This window comes from Lepidothrix coronata, unplaced genomic scaffold, assembly GCF_001604755.1.
Source record: "Lepidothrix coronata isolate B3197 unplaced genomic scaffold, Lepidothrix_coronata-1.0 Scaffold110, whole genome shotgun sequence".
Taxonomy (NCBI): domain Eukaryota; kingdom Metazoa; phylum Chordata; class Aves; order Passeriformes; family Pipridae; genus Lepidothrix; species Lepidothrix coronata.
The window spans coordinates 2,157,335-2,176,524 of NW_016690290.1; the positions used below are offsets into that span (position 1 = coordinate 2,157,335).

The window sequence follows — 19,190 nt, forward strand, 5'->3', positions numbered from 1 at the left end:
AGCAGCTGTGTGCTGGCATGCAGCCTCAGGAGCATGTGCTGGGCTTGGCTGGGCATGTCCCTTCTCTGCCCCTCATCCCCAGGGAACTCAGCAGTCCAAGCTCTGTGTGACTGTAGACACACACCTGAACTCCATGAGAGAAACGGGAGATAGGAGCACAGGGTTCTCTGCCCAGTGAGCACGGGCTGTGCCCCTGAAAGACTTGCTGCTCTCCCTGTGATCTAGGCCACTACTGGAGTGGGAGCTGCCTGAATCAGGCTGGCTGAGTCCCTCCTCTCCCCCCCAGGCTTCCTGCTTGGCAGGACTCTGCTAGGTGGCATGGCACTGAGCTTACTTGGCCAGAGCAGGGCATGATTGCTTGTTCCTGGAGACTCTGCAGGGATGGGGAGCAAGGGGAGAACAGATCCAATCTCAGCAGTTCAGGAGCAGCCAAGCTCAGGAGTGCTCTATCCTGGAGCTGTGTAATGCCTGTGGGGAGGGTCGGATCAACCTCATAATGTGGCTGTGGGTCTCTTCCTCTCCAGAAATCCGTATGCAGGAGATGGTCTCCATGGGTGTGGGTAACAAACCATTCCTGGACATCAAACCCAGCGAGGCAGCTATCAATGACCGTGCTATCGATTACATCATGAAAGGCAGAGGTAGGTGCCAGCTGTGCCTTCCACCTTGCTTTGTGTGAGCCAGACAGGACTGGTTCTCAGGGCTTTCTTTTTAATATTTTCTGACAGGTGCCAGGACCAGAGCATCGATCGCAGTGTCTCAGTTTGACCATTCCAACCCGTTCAAGAGGACGCAAGCACAGCTCTCCGCTGGCAGCACCCACACTGCATACAACCCTTCCTCCTCTTCTTCCCTGCTGGGCCCCCTCAACCTCCACATGTATGTGAACCAGGCTCTGCTGCCAGAAGTCCTGCCCCCCAGATGCCCCTTTGACATCGGCACCTGCATTGAGGAGGATGAGCTGGAGCATGAGACGAGCAGCCAACCGTCCCTGAGTACGTGCGGTCCCGCTGCTCTGCAGCACCTGGGAGGGGTGGGCTTGTCCCCTCACCTTGCTCTGCACTGTGCACTCAGACCAGGCTTTTGGGGTCACAGCAGTGCCCCAGACAGGGGCACAAGGGCCCTGCCCTTCCATGCCAGCTCTGTTTCAGCTTCCACAGGGAGAGTTAACTCAGACACAGGGATTATAAGGTGCTGGCTGAGCTGCAGCCATACCCGTGGCAGCCTTGGTGCTGAGTACTGGTGCTGCTGTGGCCTTGGGGACTCATTTCTCTGCCCCTCTGGTATGAAGCACTCTGTCCCTTGCCCTCATCAGCCTGGTCCAGTGACCCCTTGGCTTCCCTTGTGTGAACTTCCCTGGCCAGCCCATACCAATCTCCAGGATCATTATGACTCAATTTCCTTGTGTTGTTTTGTTGCCTGGGGCTTTAAAGAGGCCAAGACAGGAGTGTGGCTGATCTGTGGGCTTTGTGTGGCCAGTGCCTCTGCAAACAGGTCATATGCAGGCCAAATTCATGGTTATCAGAGTGACCTTCCTCTCTTTCCCCAGCAACAGAGAGCTCAGAGTCATCGCACTGCATGTCAGCCACCGGCTCCAGCGGCTCCGACAGCGGCTGTGTCTCCAACGTCCCACAAGAAAGCTTCTGTGAAGACATGGGCTCGCCCCCCTACGTGCCCATAGGCCCACAGCACAGCTCTGCAGTGGAGGGAAGACCCAGGTTCACAAACAGCCAGTACATTTCTGCAGTAAGTGCAAGCAGCCAAAACACTCTCTTCAGTTTGCCTGTTCCTGCAACTGCCTCCCCGGTTCCAGCCACTGCCTCTCACGGGGGCACTGAAGATGCTGCTTTTGGGCTCGGGGTCGCTGTGGGGAAGTGACATTTCCCCTTGCAGAGACTTGGCTCCTCTGGGGCAGACAAGAGCCCCTCTGGTGCGGGAGCCACCCCTGTGGTGGCCAAGATCCCCGAGGAGATGAGCTGGAAAGGACCTGCAGTGCTGGAGGCTGCACAAGGAGGGGATGCTGCACAAACAGGAACTATAACGCTGTCATGGGCTGGGATGACATCCCATATGTTACCTGCTGGGATGGCTAGAGCTCTGCTGCAGATGCTGCCAAGCTCCTTTCCTGGGAGGTTTGGGCCTTTTTTGGGGAGCAATGAGATGGAGGAGCAGGAGCCTGTTGCTCTGAGATGTCAGTGTGTCTCCTCTTACGTTCCTGAGAGTTCTCAGCTGCTTGCCTTCCCACTAGATCGTATCCTGATGCTCTTGTCCTCTAACCCTGTACTAATGCTGGCTTCTCTCCTCTGCAGAAAGCAGGCCAGGTCACCAAAAGTCACTCGAGAATAGTGTGAGCCCCTCGGCCCCGCCTCAGGAAGTGGAGTTGTTGTAAGTAGCCCCTGAAGGGGATTTTCCAGCAGCTCTGAGGGCTGGTCAGGTTTGTCAGTAGCTCTGAGTCAGGGGAACCTCACCCTCTGCTTCTTGGTGAGTTTTCCCCATGCATTCCTGACTGGTCTCTGAGGCTCTGATCCATGAGAAGACCAGCTCCCATGGAGCCGACACTTGGAACAGCCAGTCTGATCCATCTGCCTTGCAGAAACAGAACAACCAAAATCTCTTTCAGGTAGTAGAGGCTTGAGCACCACCTAGTCACCAGTGTTCAGATGAGCTGCTTTCCTCTGAATGCTGCCCTCCTGTCTAACCACTAATCTGTTTCTGGTGGCTGTTTGCCAAAATCCTGCTCCTAGTCCCTCTGAACTGCCCTGGGGAGTCCACAGTATTCTCCCCAAGCTGGATTTATCCCACAGTTCCCTTTGAACCTCCAAAGGAAACTGCAGGTCAGGCAGAGGAACCTGCTAGGCTATGGTCAGGATGTCCTGAGGGAGCTGCCAGATGTTGCTCCTGTACTTAGTGATTTTGGGAGCATGCCTTGTCCGTGAGGAAATCACTGTTGATCTGAGGAAGGGTGAACCCTGACAGGACTTGAAGCCAAGCAGGGCTTCTGTCATGTGGGTGGCAGCCCTTGGAGTGTCACATCAAGGGCCACACAAACTAGCCTGCTCCTGGCTCAGCTCTCCTCTCTGTCCTTAGGGCTGAGCCTCCCTTTCCACAGGGAGCAGAGGGGTACGAACGCCAGGGGCAGGATTAGGGCTTGAGTGATGGAGGCACGGGGTGGCAGATGGCTTGTAGGTTTGGCACCGTGGGGGTGTCACACACACAGGCCCGTGGCTTGTGATCTGCAGGTGTTCATAATCAGCTGAACAGAACTAGCCAAGGTGCAAATTTAACATCCAGAGCCCCTTCTGGGGAGTCACAGACAAGACTTTTGGAGTGGCCACAGAAGCCTCAGGTTTGCTGGCCCGTGTAGGCTTTGGGCGAGTCCCGAGGCACAGAGACAGATCTCCATGTGGGGGAAGAGCCGTGTTTCTCCTGCAAGGCTCTTCCAGTAAAACATTCTTTCCCCACCAAAATTGAGCTCGGACAAATGGTGGTTTTCAAGCGTTTTGCAAAGTCACTGCTGGCCAGGACAGAGGGACCTGTGGGCTCCTGCCACGTCACGGGAGTGCAGCCGGTCTAACCCATTGCACGGTGCTGTGTTCCAGGTTTGATTGCCATTTCAAACTCCCTGAAGACCCCAGGCCTCTGACCAGCAGAAGGAGACAGTCTTCACCCATGAAGATTTTTTTTGGCCCGTACTCAGGCTCTTTCAAACAGCCCAAAACCTGACCTCTGCCTGGGGGGAACTCCCAAGAAGGTTTCTGTCAACTACACTTAATAGCTTTGGTGTTGGATGGGACCTTGGGCATTCAAAACTTGTTGCCCCTATATTTATGAGTAATAAGTAACATAACAGTTTGGATAAAAAAAAAATGTATTATTTTTAAAGCTAAGAGCTGTACAGATTTTTGTTACAAGTGACTCTGTTACTATTTGTTGTGTAAGCTGCACATTTTATAAAGTTTTTGGAAGGGCATGAAATGAAACTGAGGTATTTAAGAAAAGTAGTGTAACTTTCTATTTCAGGGTTATATTGACCTGGACTCAAGATGTAACGTCCTTCCTTATGTTCTAAATATGTCTATTATAGCAATAATTTATTTTCTTGGCTTAACACTTCTGTTTTAATAAAAGCAGTTTCATTGTTGTAGTGAATTGTTTCTTCAGATGGTTCTTCCAGTGCCTCAGTGCTGAGCTAATCTCTGTCATAACCATCTCGCAGCTCTGCCACTCTCCCTGTGCCATCTCTGCACTAACCAACTGCCAGCTGAACCTCGAAATCCTCAGCACATCTGCCAGAAAACGGGAAAATTTCCCAGGTAGAGACTCCCCTGATGCCAGTGGGATGCCAAGGCAGGCTGAGGAGTTTGGAGCAGCCAGCAGGGGAAGAGGTTCTGGTGGAGGTCTGGAGGCACAGGCCACCAAAGTTCCTGGCTCTGATTTAAGCCACTTAGCCCTTGTAGCTGCTGTCCCAGTGCAAGTCTCTCTCTCCCTGCTGGGCCAGGTCCCAGAGGCTCCGTTCAGGCTCTGTTGTGCCTTGTCCTGGCTGAGCCCCTGGTTTTGGGGTGACTGGCTGCTTGCTTCACTTCTGACTCAGCCCCTCTCCTGGTACTTCAGTCGCACGGTCGTGGCTTGTTTGAGGAGCTTTGGATGGTGCTGGCATCTGAGACCAACAGGTTTTGAGTGGAAAGTGTTGATTATAATGCTGAACCTTAAGTGCATGTTGTTTGAAGTAATGCAGCATAACTGGAGGATAAATGTGCCCTGTGTTCCAGGGTGGCTGAGTCACGAGTAACACCCAACTCACTGCGAGGCCGGGACACCCTCCCTGTTCTTGGAGGAAATGAAAATTAGCATTTTTGGAAACAGTAGTTATTTGCTGCCAAGCTCCTGTTTACTCCTGGTTTATGCAGGGCTATAAATCAGGCTCCCCCAGGTGTGAGAGGAGTGTCACATTTGGCCTCAGGAGGAAGATGGAGCAGTACTTTATTCAATAAATTGCAGTTTTCTCCCCTCAGCAGTGCAGCACTGCAGTCTGGGGTGTCACACCCCACAGCCGCCCTGGAGACAGTGTGCCTTCAGGTTTGGAAATTCCTGTACTGTATATAAAACACTTGTTTATTTTTAATAAGCTGGATGTTTTTTTTAAAACCTTGTTCTTTTTTCAAACAGCGAAGAGAACACAGTTGGACACCTTTGCACAAAATTGGGTGTGAAACAGTTGCACAGGGAATATTTTACAAATTACTGTTTTGAGATAATTGCTGGGTTAATGCAAGGTTTTTGGAGCTGTCAAGACAGCAATAGGTGATGTTGTGAGAGGGAGAGAATTTACTGATGCAACAAGAGGGACATGAAATTTCCTGAATTTCTCAGTTTCAAAGGTTTCTGCATTGCTGGAAAGTTGTTTACCTGATACTGTTTTTTCAGGGTTGGATTGATTTAATAAAGGTTATTTTCTTTGTATGGCTCTTGTTTGCATTGTGTCATGGTTTCAGCAGCAGAGTACTGGGGGCAGAGTGAAGCAATGTTTCTCTGACCCAACCCAACAGGTTGTTGGGGTGAGGCTGGTGCTGCCTCTCATTTTAATACTGAAAAGTACATAAAACTTTTTTTTCCCCCTGTTTCGTATCTGGCACTCAAACAATATGAAAAAAGTTTGCTTTTATTGACATAAATAGAACTTTTCCCCTTGCCTTCCTTGACTTCCACAGAGTCTGGACCGTGTGTCAGGAATCCCAGATTAGATGATGCATTTTTGAAAAGGTGCAACCACAATAAATGAGCTCCTAAACCAGAGGTGTTCAGCACCACCCCTTAAAATCTTTGTCAAAATTGATATTTTTCACTACTTTTTCCAGCTATTGCCCTTCTACAAGTTAAGTGACAGTCTCTGCCCCTTCCCCCCCCCCATGATTAACCATGGGTATTGATAAAATCTGACAGTGAAAAGCTGGGATCCCACACTGCTCTGTGACACTCACAACACCTCCTGTGGACAGTCCATCATGGCATTTTCCCTGAATAAGCTTGAGAGGCTCAACGGACTGCTGGGAAATCCCCCCTTCCCAGGAACACGACTCCCTGCTAGTGAGTTATGGCACTGTGCTTGGCCCTTCCCAGTTTATACCCCAGTTCCCAGGCTGGCCATTCAGGTGTTAGAGCCATAAAATCCTGGAATGGTTTGGGTTGGGAGGGACCTTAAAGACCATCTCGTTCCAACCCCCTGCTGTGGGCAGGGACACCTTCCACTAGACCAGGTTGCTCCAAAGCCCCATCCAACACTTCCAGGGATGGGGAATGCAAGAAGGCTGGTTGGGTGGAATGTGGGGTATTCCCAGGACAGGGGAGTTTTGAGACCTCTCGATTTCTGGTGATTGATGGATCCCACAGATCTGACAGATCGATCTGCCTGTGGAGGGAGAGGGCCCTCCCTCAGCATCCCCCGTGTTCCTCCACAGCACTGCAGCTTTGGAAAACCTTGTTCAGCCTCGGAGCAGAGATACCAGCAGAGGGGGCAGGTGGGGTGTTTTTCAGCTGGACTATGACTTTGCTGGTCCTGCTGTAAAAAAAAAAAAAACACAAAAATCTGAAGAGAAGGGCAGTTTTCCTTTTTGCTAAAGATGTGCAGACAGTGGACCAATCCATTTTTGAGACAATTTCATTAAAAAAAAAAAAAAGAAAAAAGGCTTAGAAACCAGAAGAAACCTCAGAGTTTGGATAAAGGAAATTCAACTATTAATGGATGAAAATACACATTTCATGCATCCAGCCTGTATGGACTCGCCCTTCACTGGCACGAGGCAAAACTATGCTGTAATTACAATAAAAAACACTTGTAGCTAAATAGCAGATTAAATCTTTTTTTCAGATGTCCATTTAATATTTCCATTTATGCAGACACAGAATAGGAGAAGAGGAATAACTGTCACTTCCCCATTTCACATGACAGTAAATTCAGTGGTGTCCCACTAGGAGGAATTTCTTTGCAGGCAAACTGAACCTTCTCAGGGAGCAACAGAAAGGGCAATCCCACCTTTTCCAGATTAAAATATTCATATTCAATAAGATCAGGCAGCATAAAATTGTCCTCAAGCACAGCAGCTGCTCTTTTTAACTAGTTAATTAAAACCAAAACCTCAAGTGGTGACCATTGAATGAGCTCTTACAGAAAGGTCAGGCGTGAAATTTGGAACATTTTCTGTGCTCACTGACCAGGGCAGATGAGTTGAATGTGACAATTATTTGTTTGGATACCTGTGACAAACCTTGCCAGAGTTATATACACAAACTCTTTTACATCCTTCTTCAGACAATATTATCTAAGAATGAAAAAAAAAAAAAAAAGTCTAGGGAAGCCACATAGAAAAGTCCCACTTTGCCTGCCAAGAAAGGCTGTGGCTGCAAAATTAATGCTAATACAATAAATGCAATTCAGCAGAGCTGAGAAAATCTAACTTTTGAGCTCTGTGTGTAAAAATGAAGGTGCCTAAACACAAAATCATCTTGGTCAATAAATAGTCTGTAATTATCAGAGTGATCCTGAACAGGAGCTTCTTTCCACAGCAGAGATTCAGGAAATGGAGCGACTTGACTTTGAGGCTTGAGAAATACCTGACATAAAAATGAGTTACCTCTTCTGCAGATCCCGTGACACTCCCTGGTTCCTTCACACCAAAGAGGAAAACGTGTCAAGAGGCAAGAACAGACCTGTAAATTCTGAAACAACATGACATTTTATTTTAGAACCCCACTGGGGTTTGCATTTTATTTTCCATTCCGTGGTGAAAAATAAAAGCATGGGGCAAATGACCTGGAGCATTACCTTCCATTCCCGTGTGTCTGTGTGGCCCTGGGTCGTGGCAATCAGCAAATTGTGAGGGTTTTAATGGTGTAATCCCTTGGAACAACCCAGTTCACAGCTATCCTGGGGTTGTTACACAGAGCAGCGAACAGAAACATGTTCTCTTAAAACATGTTCTCTTAAAATGTTCAAACAATGGCAGTAAAATGAAAATAAGCACCACATAAATTCCCCCACACCCCTGGACACACCATTCCACAGTTAGTTAGGATTTTGAGGTGCAGATATTTATTACTATGTCAGTCACAATCCTCTTGGCAAGACGAAATAATTGGATAATTTGGATATTTGGGGAAATTTCTTCACCAAAAGGGTGGTCAGGCATTGGAACAGGTTGCCCAGGACTGTGGTGGAGTCAGCATCCCTGGAGGGATTTAAAAGCCATTTGGTGTGGCATCTGGGGACATGGTTTAGTGGTGGGCTTGGCAGTGCTGGGCGAATTGTTGGACTCAGTGATTTTTAGAGGGCTTTTCCCACCTGAATAATTCTGTGGTGGACGTGGTTTAATCTGTTGTCCACTAAAAACAGACAGAAAAGTTCAGTTCAAGCCTGAAAAAAAGCCTGCCTGCAGCACAGCAACCACAGCCACGGAGCCAGAGGTTGTACTGACAGTGGACAACACAATTCCTACAGCAGAAAAAAACCGTGGGGGAGGATGACACCTGATGCTTGGAATGTTTTTAGGCTATTTCTCATGCAAGTTGCCACAAACAGGGAGTCAAAAGCATGTCTGGAAAAGGAGGGGGGGGAAACCCCACTCTAAATGCATCTAAGAATTGAACTTACTTGCTTTTAGAGTCAGTTTGTAGCTCTAGACAGCACTGATGATCAAAACTCATGGTGGAGAAGCACAGTTAAGTTGCCCTCACAGTGTGCTTAGCTGAGAGGTTTTCACACATATGATCAACTTGTTGCTGATACTGCCCAACAATTTCAAAGCAAATTAAATATTTAAATGTAACACAGGGAAAAAAAAAAACAATGAAACAACCTTTCAAGCAAGAAAGATGAAAAATTTTAAGAGAAAACCAACCAGACACTAAAATCTTGATATTTCTGAATTTTGGGGCACAGTGGAAGAGGGACCACCACCAAAACCCCTTCTCCCTACCATTGCTCTAAGGAAATTAATCCCATCCCATCAGGCTGAACCCTCCCAAAGGCCTGGAGGAAGGGGCAGGGCTGCAATTTATCTTAAAAGCCAATAATTAACACAATGCTAACGTGACAGATCTCTTTAATTAGATGCTGTTTGTGTCATTTGTCTTAGGATGAGAAACAGGTGAGAAGCAAGATCCAAGGAATAAAAAAAAGCCAAGGAAACCTGGAATATGACAGCTCATAAATTAACTAATCAGTTTTATCAGGCAGGATTTTTGTTTTTAAAAAAAAAAAAAAATTTAAAGGGCTTTAGATAAAGATATAGGAGTGGTCATAAATAGTTTAATATTTTATTAATATTTTATAAATATTAATATTTTATTAATTCCTAAATATTTTAAATCTCTTTCAAAATAATATTTTTAAGCTCACTCTGGGGACAAGGTCAGCATTAAAAAAACAAAAAAAGGAATGTCAATACGAATGCAGGCTAACTCCACACCTTAATATCTGTATTTTATGTATATCAATAATTTCTACATTAAAAGTTAATATATAAATAAATCTGTACAATAATAACTGCATTCCAAAGCTATGCCACAGCTCACTGATGAGTTTGTATGTCTTTAACATTCCCTTAGGGTCAGCCATTATCATTCTGTGTGTTATTCCTGGAAGTCTCAGCTGACATGCAGCTGATTTATTTAATTTCTTTGTTAATAAGCATCCCAGACGGTGGTTTGGAGGCTGGGTTTTGTGTCAGGTTTATAATTTTGGAGCTGTCAGTCTCTCTGACTTTCTCTCTGGGTTGACTTCTCTGCAATTAAAAACTTACAGGTGTGTCAAAGCCCTGGTGGATGCTTTTAGATGACAGATCTTACAGGGAGGGTGGAAGAAAGGCAGCCAGATGGTGTTTTGGGATAAGGTAGAAAAATAATTATTTATTTTCTGAAAAATAAAACATTAAATAAGGATATTTTCATTTTCAATAAATAAACACTGTATAAACAAATGCCTGGTCACTGTTGTCCTCTCCAGCCTGTGCACTGTGAACCAGTTGACAGTTCCAAGCTTTGCTATCGGACAGATCCCGTTTTTAGACGGTGCCTGTGGAGTTTTTCAGTCCATATTCAGCTCTCTTTGACACCCCTCATGTCCCACCAGTGCTGGCCCAGCCGCTGCCACACAGAGGAGCTGGTCAGCTGTCAGATGGCCCCTCCTGATTCCCGGGAAAACAAACGGAGAGCAAACACTCCCCTGACTGCCTCCACCACCATCTTCATCCTCACCGAGTCCCATGTCCAGCCCTGGAAGGATCCGAGTCCGGATTCTCCACAGCAAGATCTCCAGCAGCACTTCCCACCCTTTGGATGGTCTGCAGGGACATCAGGGAGTGCCGTGGCTGTTCCAGTGTCCTCATTTCCCGGGTGGTGTGGGTGTATTTGGGCTGGTTTAGGTGCTACTGGTATGGCCACACTGCTGGTCCCCTGCCCTGCCCCGGCTGTGGGGGCTGCACATCACATCAGACTCTGCATCCAGTGGAAAACTTGGCTTTTTTAAACTTGGTGGGTCTTAACTCTGATGCACTGAGTCAGGCAGTGACAACCCCTTCCCAGCAGAGTCCACCTGCAGAAGAGTCCAAGCTCATCCAGTCGGGATATTAACCCACCCTGAGCTCCTCACTCTTCTCAAAGCTCCCTCCCAGTGGTGCAAGAAATCCTTGCTGGATTCATGAGGGCAGAAAGATGGAGCTCAGTGGGCAGGAGCCCCTTTGGATTTTGTAATTTACCTTGAGGCCTACTAGGCAAAAATCCCAGGAAAATAATGTTGCACGACTTTCCCGAGCCCACTGTCTAAACCTGCAGCAACAACGTGAGCAGGAGGATGCTCAGCTTTGCCCTCCTCAAGCTCCTCGACCCCGACATGCATAAGGCAGGGAATAGCACTTCAGATGCTGCAGGGAAATGTTTAAATCCAAAGCAAAAAATCTGTTTCCAATTAGGTCTCCAAAAAAAAAAAAAAAGAGAAAAAAAAATTCCATAGAAACATTTCTGTTTAGATTTGTTTCCTGACATCACCTGAGCTCGCTGCCAAAACGCCGGAATATCTCGGTGCCTTTCACATTTTACTGTTTNGTGATACAAACTGTGCTCTGAATCTTGTCTGAACAGGATTTACAGCCTTGCCTGTGTGTTTTGGAGAGCGCTGTCCATCAGGCTAGCAGGGAAATGGAAAAGTACTGAGGGAGCAGTGCAGGTACAGCTCTGTAGGGAAGCTGTTTTGCCTGGCCCCAGATCAAGGACCTGCTCTGCACCAGCACAGTGCCCTCCGAGGAGGGATGATCCCTGGGGGAGCAGATGTTTGGAACAACAGCAATGTGAGCTCTTCCTGGTGATCCTGCACAGGCACAGAAAAGCTAAAACCTCCCTGGGCATATTGGCATCCACTGCCTCCTTCTTCTAGGAACAAATCTGTGTCCTTGAGGAGCAGAGTAATCCATCCTCATCAGTATCTCTGGTCAAATCTCTGGTCATCCCAGAGAAAAATGATCTCTTGGAGGAGTCAGATCCCTTATCCCAGGCACATCAGTGCTGTCAAAGCATGAAGCACATCAGCCATGACCCCAGATGATTTTAGAAACACTCCAGGGAAGTGACCCTGGGGGCAGAGAACACATTTTACAGCTAAATTAATTGTAACCACCCATCTGAGCCCTCTGGGCTGCACATCTTGCTGGCAAGGTGGGACATCAGCCCGTGAGAGGTTCTGGGTTTGCCTGGAACGGTGGAGGAGGTGGGTGTCTGAGGCAGGGCTGGGGTGAGGTCTGGCACATCCCTCTGCTGCGGGAGCGCGACCGGAGAGCAGCCAAGGGGAAGAGACAAGTGGGAAGGAGAAAAAAAGCTTCATGTCTGGGGCTTGGATCAATGCAAACAACATAAATACTGGCTGAGACACCTTCCGCCCTCTGGCTCCTCCGCTGCCAGGGAATTGCAGGCTGGCTGCAAAGTGTCTTCCTGGGGCTGGTGTGGAGCCAAGCCGAGAGCGAGCGCTGGGCCAGAGCAAGGTCGTTACCCAGGGAAGTGGCTGCAGGCCCTTCTGTTTGGGCAGCGTCACTTTTCATCACACAAAGCAGACCTGCAGCTGACATCTGGAGGTCTCCTCTGCCTCAGCAGCCTGTGGCACCACTGCAAGCTTCGCTGGGGAAACAGCTGGACCTGCTGGTCCTGCAGGAGTTCCTTCAGGTTGGGGTCTTCCCGAGGGCTGAGCACCCCAGCTTGGCCTCTCCTCGTCTGTCCTGTGCTCCAGTGCCAACCACCCCAGAGGCCTCTGCTTTCCTGCCCACTCATAAAGACTGGTGTTTAAAGGCCACGTTCCTTGCACTTACCTGCCCCTGAGGCTGTGTCTCCATCTGGCTTCAACCGTGCCAAGTGGCTGTGTGGTGTTTGCCATTTTTGGTGAAGACCCAAACTGACATCTCGTTGTTCCCAGAAAGCTGTTCCAGTCACTTCAGAGGATGTGACTTCTTTGCAGGCTGATCTGAGGCACTTTGCAGCCATTAGACCCTGTTGGTCTAATTCTCTGGCACTAATTCTCCTGGGGCTGGTTTGGCAGGACTGAGATGCCATTCCCATGCAGGGAACAGCATGCACTGGAGCTGCCTCCTTTGGAACAAGAAGATTGGATGGGAAAAGTCCCATGTAAGCTGTGGAGCAAGTGGTGGAGCACTTAAAGATGTGCTGGAGCAGGGAAGGAGCACCTTTAGGCTGGGGGGGTGGCAGCCCCTGGCAACTGTGAGCCATGACCTGACCTCTGCAGTGGCTTCACAGGCTGCAAAGAAGCTGCTTCTGTTCAGCAACAGTGGCTCAATAGGGTGGTGAGACACTGGCACAGGTTGCCCAGAGAAGCTGTGGTTGCCCCATCCCTGGAAGTGTCCAAGGCCAGGCTGGATTGGTCACAAATGAAGGGGGAGGGGGGAGGATGCAGCACCCCAATGAGACTTTGAGCAATCTGGTCCAGTTGAAGGTGTCCCTGCCCATGGCAGGGGCTTTGGAATGAGATGGTCTTTAAGATCTGTTCCAACTCGAACCATTCTATGGTTCCATGATGAAATCAGTGTATCAGTTTGGGGAAAATATCCCTACAACAGGTGCCCCCTCCCCAATGCCTGCTCACCCTTTAATTTTTTTTCTGCAGCAATCTTGCCGAGGTGGCCACAAACTGTCCTGCTGCAGCAGCTGACTGAAGAGGGCAGCCCCACTGATCCCAAAACGCCTCTCCCAGCTGAGAAATGCATCAGTCATGAGGAACACACCATCACCCCCTCTGGGGAGATGCTCATCAGTGCCTCAGCACCTGGCTCTGGGCAGTTCTGCAGCTCAGAGCAACTGCACAGTTGTGTTTTCTAGAGGGAACAAAATAGACATTAACCATGGACTGTGCTCAGTTCGACCTTGTATGAAATCTCGTGCTGTACTTAAATCTTGTGAATCAAATAATCTGCTTTTTGTTTTCCTTCTCCGCGTCTTCCTGCTTCCATCTGCCCCTGTGTTCTTACAACCCTGCCGCAGTTATTACATTAACAAAATGTGGGCATGAGTTCTGGATAATAACATTTTATCTGGAACCATGCCATGCTGGGAAGATGGTAATTTAGTTAATTGAATTCCCTCTAAAATGATACTAAATCAATATTCCAGCACGGTGCTGGAACACAGAGCTGGCAGTGAAGCACTGCCTGGAACACTCGTGGTCAAACCAATATCTCAGGGCACTGACAGGAGTTTGAAGTTTGAGTCCCAGGTTTAGGTGATACAAACTGTGCTCTGAATCTTGTCTGAACAGGATTTACAGCCTTGCCTGTGTGTTTTGGAGAGCGCTGTCCATCAGGCTAGCAGGGAAATNAGGACTGGAATGAGGTGGTCCTTTAAGGTCCTTTCCCATCCAAACCATTCCAGACATCTATGATTCCCAGTCCTGTTTTCCCAATATCAAAAACATGTCAGTACCCAAAACTGCCCTTCAGAACTGCCCTGACACCTCCCTGTGCTCCACAGCCAGGTCCTGACAGGGGCTGCATACAGGCAGGGGACGAGTCCCATGGGGCCTGACCTGCTCACCTCTGCCCAAAACTTTTTTGTTTCTCCAGGCTACACAAGGACAGGGTTGAATCACCTCCATGGACCTCGAGGCATGCAGGGCAACCTGGCCCTGGGAATTCTGTACCTCGTTTGTGGAGCTGGGAAAAGAAACAAAGTCCCTCCCCCTGCAGCAACAGGTGTTCCCAGGATGAACACTGGATGCTCAGAGAGAGGATTTAGGGATAGACAGCCACGAATCCCTCTGACCTGCTCAAAGAAGGGCTAAGATCCCCCAGCCCTCACCCCAGCCTACCACTGGTAGACACTTACTGCTAGGCCCTCACTGGGGATGGGGATGAATCCAGGCCAGAATAAGACAACCTCTTCCTTCTCCTGTGCTTTCCAAAGCAGGTGTCCCTGCAGGTGGGATGCAGAGGTGCAGTGCTGTGCTTTGGCAGGGAGTGAGCCTGCCCAGGTCACGTGTGTGCCTTTGGCAACATCCCTCACGGCCTGGGCAGTGCCAGTGCCACAGCTCAGGCACCTGGAAATAGTTCCTGTGGGTTATTTAGGAAGCCTGGCTCTGAACAAATGATCATGGAGGAAGGCACCTAGCTGGAAAGCCTGGCACTGTCATCCTGGCAACACCTCAGCAGGCTCAGGCCATGCCTGGGATCGGGGTGGCAACACCTACACCCGCCGGAGTGACCATCCCATCCCGGAGCTGCCGTCCCATCCTGGAGCCCAGCCTGTTCCCAGGGATCGTTACCAGGAGCTTGTGTGTTTGGTTGCAAACAGAGCAGGAGTGGGAGCCAGGCGCTCGTGTTTGTGTGCCTGTGGTTGCTCAGGCAACTCGGGGCCAGCCAGGAGCTGCCAAAATCTCGGTGGCCAGGGCCGAGCCCCCGGCACGGCTTCTCCTGGGGCGGCGTGACCGGTCGAGCCCCCTGTGCCGGGTGGGGGGAGCGGCCACAGGGGCTGTCCCTGCTCGGTCCCGCGAACACAACCAGAGCGGAGCGTCAGTGCGGAGGGGCTTTATTGCAGAGCCGGGTTACAGCGTGGGTCTGCAGCATCCTTTGGTCTGGGCTTCACGAAGGCAGCGGGAGGCCGCAGGGGTTCAGGTCGGAGACCTTTGCCAGTGGCCAGGCGACACCAAGCTGTCCCGGGATGCTTCCTGGGGCTGGGCCAGGAGCATCCCGGCAGCTCCGGCACTGACGGCACCGCAGGGTCTGAGCCTTCCGTGGTGCTGGGCGAGTGGCAAAGCCAGGCAGCCCCGTGGTGAGGGCACCGGTGGGGAAGGAGGAGGTGGCTGTGGTGTAATTGGTGCAGGGTTAAGGCAGGTCCCCGTGAGGTCTGCAGGGAGGACAGGCTGCGGTCCCCGGTGGGACGGGGGAGGGTGCCCCGAAAGCCGGGGCTGAGGTAGGGAAGGTCTGGGTGCCAGCGGGGCGGGGGAGCCCTGAGGAGCAGTGCTGTTAGTACGGTGGACGCTGCCAGTGGTGTGGGACTGGGGGTGACAGCGCGGGGGACACGGGACGGGATGGGGAGATCACAGCACAGGGTGAGACAGACGCAGCGCTGGGGCAGAGCACACGGCCCGGAGACTTTCCCAATCACATCAGCGCTGGGCGGCCGACATCCCGCCAGCCTGGGGCTGGCCCCAGCGCAGCCTCCCGGGCCCCACCTCACACGGGCACGTCCCAGGGCTGACGTGAGCGCCCACCCCACGGCGGGCGAGCAGGGACCGGGGCGGTGGGCGCCACGGGCACCCCTCCCTACTTTTTCACTTTGGCATCATAGGTGCCCGCGTTCTTGTAGGCACTGACGTAGCCGCTGGTGTCCACGATGTTCTCCCGCCCGCTCTTGCCCTTGCCCTTGCCGCTCTCATCGAAGCGCTCCTTGTGGGACCCCGTGTACTTGGAGGTGTCCGTCAGCCTCTCCACAGCCCCCACTGTCTTGGCTTTCTGCATGGGGAGATGGGACACAGGAGTCAAGAACGTGCCCTGTCCCCTTCGCCCTTTGCTCCTGACACCCACCGAAGTGCCCTACACAGCCCCCTGTGCCCTACGCAACCCCCAGGGCCATGGGGTCTCCTAGGAAGCATCTGCACTGTGGGCAGAGCTCTATCTTCCCCTCCTGACCATCCCTCCTGCTCCCAGCAGCTGAGGGGCTCCTCACTCACCGTGACACCCACGTTGATGGGCTCCTTCCCTGCCACCAGCTGGCAGATGGCTTCGTACGCCTCCTCTTTGCTCTTGTCCTTAAACCTCTTGGGGGCCAACTCCTCCAGCGCCTTCTTGAACTCCTCGTAGTTGATGACACGGGCTGTCTTCCCTCTGCAAGCACAAAACCCAGGCTGCCATCAGCACCTCTTCAGTTTGTGCCTCCAAATGGGATGAGCTGCATCAGGGAGAGCCTGTCTTTGTTCTCCACCAGCCTTGGGCCCCTCACCCACCTCTGAAATTCCACCGCAGCAATCGCAGCTGAGTGGGTTGGGCTGAGCACAGCTGGTGCTGAGCTGGTGCTGAGCTCCAGGAGCTTTTCAGCCACATGCTGTTGAAGTCCCTGGTGCCAAAAGCCAGGGTGCATGGAAGTGCTCTGGGACTTGGGTGCTGGTCAGGAGGGGACGTGCATCCATTTCCACTGCTCCCAGCCCGCCTGGGATGCTCAGCACCCTCCCTCCCCTGGCAGGCATCAATCCTCTGGTCGAATTCAGAAGGATGTGCACAGAGCATCTCTCCCATGAGCTCCTGGTCCTCATCTCAGCACAGCAACCTGCCCTCCTGCACCCCAAAAACTGCCCAGTGCTCAGCCCCTCCTGACCCCACCCAGGAACAAGGCGATGCCTGGACAGAGCATGAGGATGGAGTAGGTTCTCCATCCATCCTTGCTCCTGCACCCTGGTGCAGAGCATCAGGTGTCACTGTGTCCCCAGGGACCCCAAAAAAGTTCCAGGTGCCTTTTAGCCCTTCAAGCTGCCTCTATGATCTCCATGGACCAGAGTCCTCCTCAAGCTCTGGCGTTGGCTGGCCAGGCCCAGGGATGGGCCACGTCGCACAGGACACCCCTTAACATCACAAGGCACCTTCTTTTCAGAGGGGAGCCAGGCAGGCCCATCCCAATGGCAGGAGTGGGAGCAGAGGTACAGTCTCTGCACAAAATCTGAGCCTTCCATCCCCACATTTGGGTTAATTTATCATTAGGTCTTGCAGAAGCAGCCACACAGCCTCCCTGAAGGAGGGACACTGCAGGGCAGCACCTGCAGCTCCATGCCATGGGATGGACAGCCTGGGTGCACAGCTGGGGTATCACAGCTCTGCAGGGACCCCACACCCAGGCACTGCCACCCTGCCCACCCTGTAAGGACATTCCCACCCTCTGGGCAGCTGGAGGCCCCAAAAATCCCATTCACTTACTTCACCTTGGAGAAGACAATGTCCACATCGGTGCTGGTGACACTTTTGCCATCGGTGACTTTGCAGTCCTTGCACAGCTTGGCCCAGTTCTTCCCATTCATCTCCTGCCCCGTTGCCTTGGTGTCGCCATAGATGGCGAATTTGCGGAAGCTTTCCTCCAGGGATGCCATCTCAGCGTTCCCGGCCATGGGGCTGCAGGACAGGGGGCAGAGGGGCCCGTCACTGCCCAGGCTGTGGCTGGCAGAGCTCAGCTGGCTGCTCCTGGGTCCTTGAGGGCAGGAGGAGGAGGAGGAGAAGGGCTGGCGAGGGTGGAGGCGCTGCAGCAGGGTCGAGGTGTTATCAGTGCCTGCGTGCGTGGGGTGAGGGCTGGTGGCAAGCTCGGATGAGCCCCGAGGCCAACAGCCAAGAATGTGCCTTGGGGAACAGAGGCTCCTGGTCGAGAGCTGTCAGCAGCCAGGCTGTCAGCTCTGGGGGCCGGCAAGGAGTGAGTACATCAGCCTGTCCCCTCGGGAGCACGCTCCGGGAATGACGCAATGCGTCCGCCTTTCTCCCGCTCGCAGATCAGGAGAACCGGCACCGCTTTCTGCCGCCAGCCCCACCTCTGCCCTGCCTGCATCCCCCCTGCACGGAGCTGCAGCACCCCAGTCCCTGTGCCCTGCTCCCTAGGGCTGGGCCAAGCGTGGTGCCCCTCAGGGTGCCAAGTTGCCAGTGGGCCCCTGCGCCTCATCACGGCACCGAGGCTGCTCCCCATCCCTGCTCCCCGTCTGCCGTCGCCTCGCCAGCCTCACCCTGCCGGCTCAGCATCCCTCACCACGCGCCGAGCACCCACAGCGTCTCGGCAAGGGCGTGGTGGTACCCAGGAAAGCTCCAGTGCCCAGGGGGGCCCCGGTGCACCGAGATGCAGAGCGGGCACGTCGCCCGGTGGATGCCCGGAGGGGTCCCGGAGCCTCGGCGAGGGCCGGGGAGTGGTCCCTAGGACCGTCGCTAGGGAGGATGGGCGTTGCCTGGCGACCGTCGCTAAGGAGGTGCGGCGGGGCGGGGATGCCGCCGGTCGCCGCCCGGCCCCGCGATCCCGCGGGCTCCCAGCGCCCGGGCCCCGCAACGCCCCGCACGGCCCCGCAGCGCGGAGCAGGGGCTGTCCCCTCCCGGCTGGGGGGGGGTCACAGCCGGCGCTTTGGGGGGTGCCGGGGCAGCGCCTGTCCCCGCCGCCCCCCACCCCGTACCCCCTTCCCCGCGCAGCGGCCCCGGGCCGGGCAGCGGGGCGCGGGGGGTTCGGGGGGTTCGGGGGTGCGGGGAGTGCGGAGGGTCCCGTCCGCGGCGCGGCCGCGCTCGCCCGGTCACTCACCTCGCGGAGCCGCGCTCTGAGGCGGGGGGGCGGCCCCGCCGCCGGTTTAAGGCGCCGCCATAGCGACGGGAGGGGCCGCGGGCCGCGCCCTCCAGCCAACCCCTCCCGCCTCCCCCGGGCCGCGGCTCGGCCGGGAGCGCCCTCGGGGCGGGGAGACGGAGCCCGGGCGGAGCTGCATCGCCTCTGGGATACCCCTCCACCAGCCCGTGAAGCCCCTCTGATTTTCCCCAAGACCTTACTGGAGATCCACAAGGTCTTTCCTCCACCCCACGAGGTCTCTCCATCACCCCTCAAAGCTCCAACATTGCCCCACAAGGTCCCTTCATCACCCCACAAGGCCACACCATCACCCCAAGAGGTCTCTCCACCTCCCTTTCCCCCCAGACTCCCCCTGGCAGCCC

The 19,190-nt window shown here is 52.8% G+C and overlaps 2 protein-coding genes across 6 annotated transcripts in view; one reads left to right on the top strand and one right to left on the bottom strand.

Annotated features, from left to right (window-relative positions):
• The window catches only part of PLEKHG4 (pleckstrin homology and RhoGEF domain containing G4), an 83,347-nt gene extending 77,887 nt beyond the window's left edge, over nt 1–5,460 (top strand). For all 4 annotated transcript variants that reach the window (XM_017824182.1, XM_017824183.1, XM_017824185.1 and 1 more), the window contains exons 20-24: nt 525–641; nt 729–995; nt 1,550–1,746; nt 2,310–2,385; nt 3,600–5,460. In XM_017824182.1, coding sequence (XP_017679671.1) covers nt 525–641; nt 729–995; nt 1,550–1,746; nt 2,310–2,351 — 623 coding nt within the window. In that variant the 3' untranslated portion in view covers nt 2,352–2,385; nt 3,600–5,460. The remainder of the gene's footprint in view (nt 1–524; nt 642–728; nt 996–1,549; nt 1,747–2,309; nt 2,386–3,599) is intronic.
• Nucleotides 5,461–15,049: 9,589 nt separating this feature from the next.
• Nucleotides 15,050–18,890, bottom strand: TPPP3 (tubulin polymerization promoting protein family member 3). 2 transcript variants are annotated; one of them, XM_017824333.1, is made up of 4 exons: nt 18,790–18,890; nt 17,445–17,636; nt 16,211–16,364; nt 15,050–15,992 (listed from the first exon to the last, which is right to left on the bottom strand). In XM_017824333.1, exons 2-4 carry the CDS (start codon nt 17,630–17,632, stop codon nt 15,804–15,806), a joined length of 531 nt encoding a protein of 176 aa, XP_017679822.1. In that variant the 5' UTR covers nt 17,633–17,636; nt 18,790–18,890; the 3' UTR covers nt 15,050–15,803. The 2 variants fall into 2 exon arrangements, with proteins under 2 accessions (XP_017679822.1, XP_017679823.1); XM_017824334.1 differs by lacking the exon at nt 18,790–18,890 and adding an exon at nt 18,233–18,406.
• Nucleotides 18,891–19,190: the final 300 nt, after the last annotated feature.

Bases quoted from the DNA above. Each gene is read 5' to 3' on its own strand.
- TPPP3 (XM_017824333.1), bottom strand. From the start codon at position 17,632: ATGGCCGGGAACGCTGAGATGGCATCCCTGGAGGAAAGCTTCCGCAAA. The intron at 16,365-17,444 runs GTAAGTGAATGG...TTGTGCTTGCAG, and splicing joins ATTGTCTTCTCCAAGGTGAA to AGGGAAGACAGCCCGTGTCA. The intron at 15,993-16,210 runs GTGAGTGAGGAG...CTCCCCATGCAG, and splicing joins CCATCAACGTGGGTGTCACG to AAAGCCAAGACAGTGGGGGC.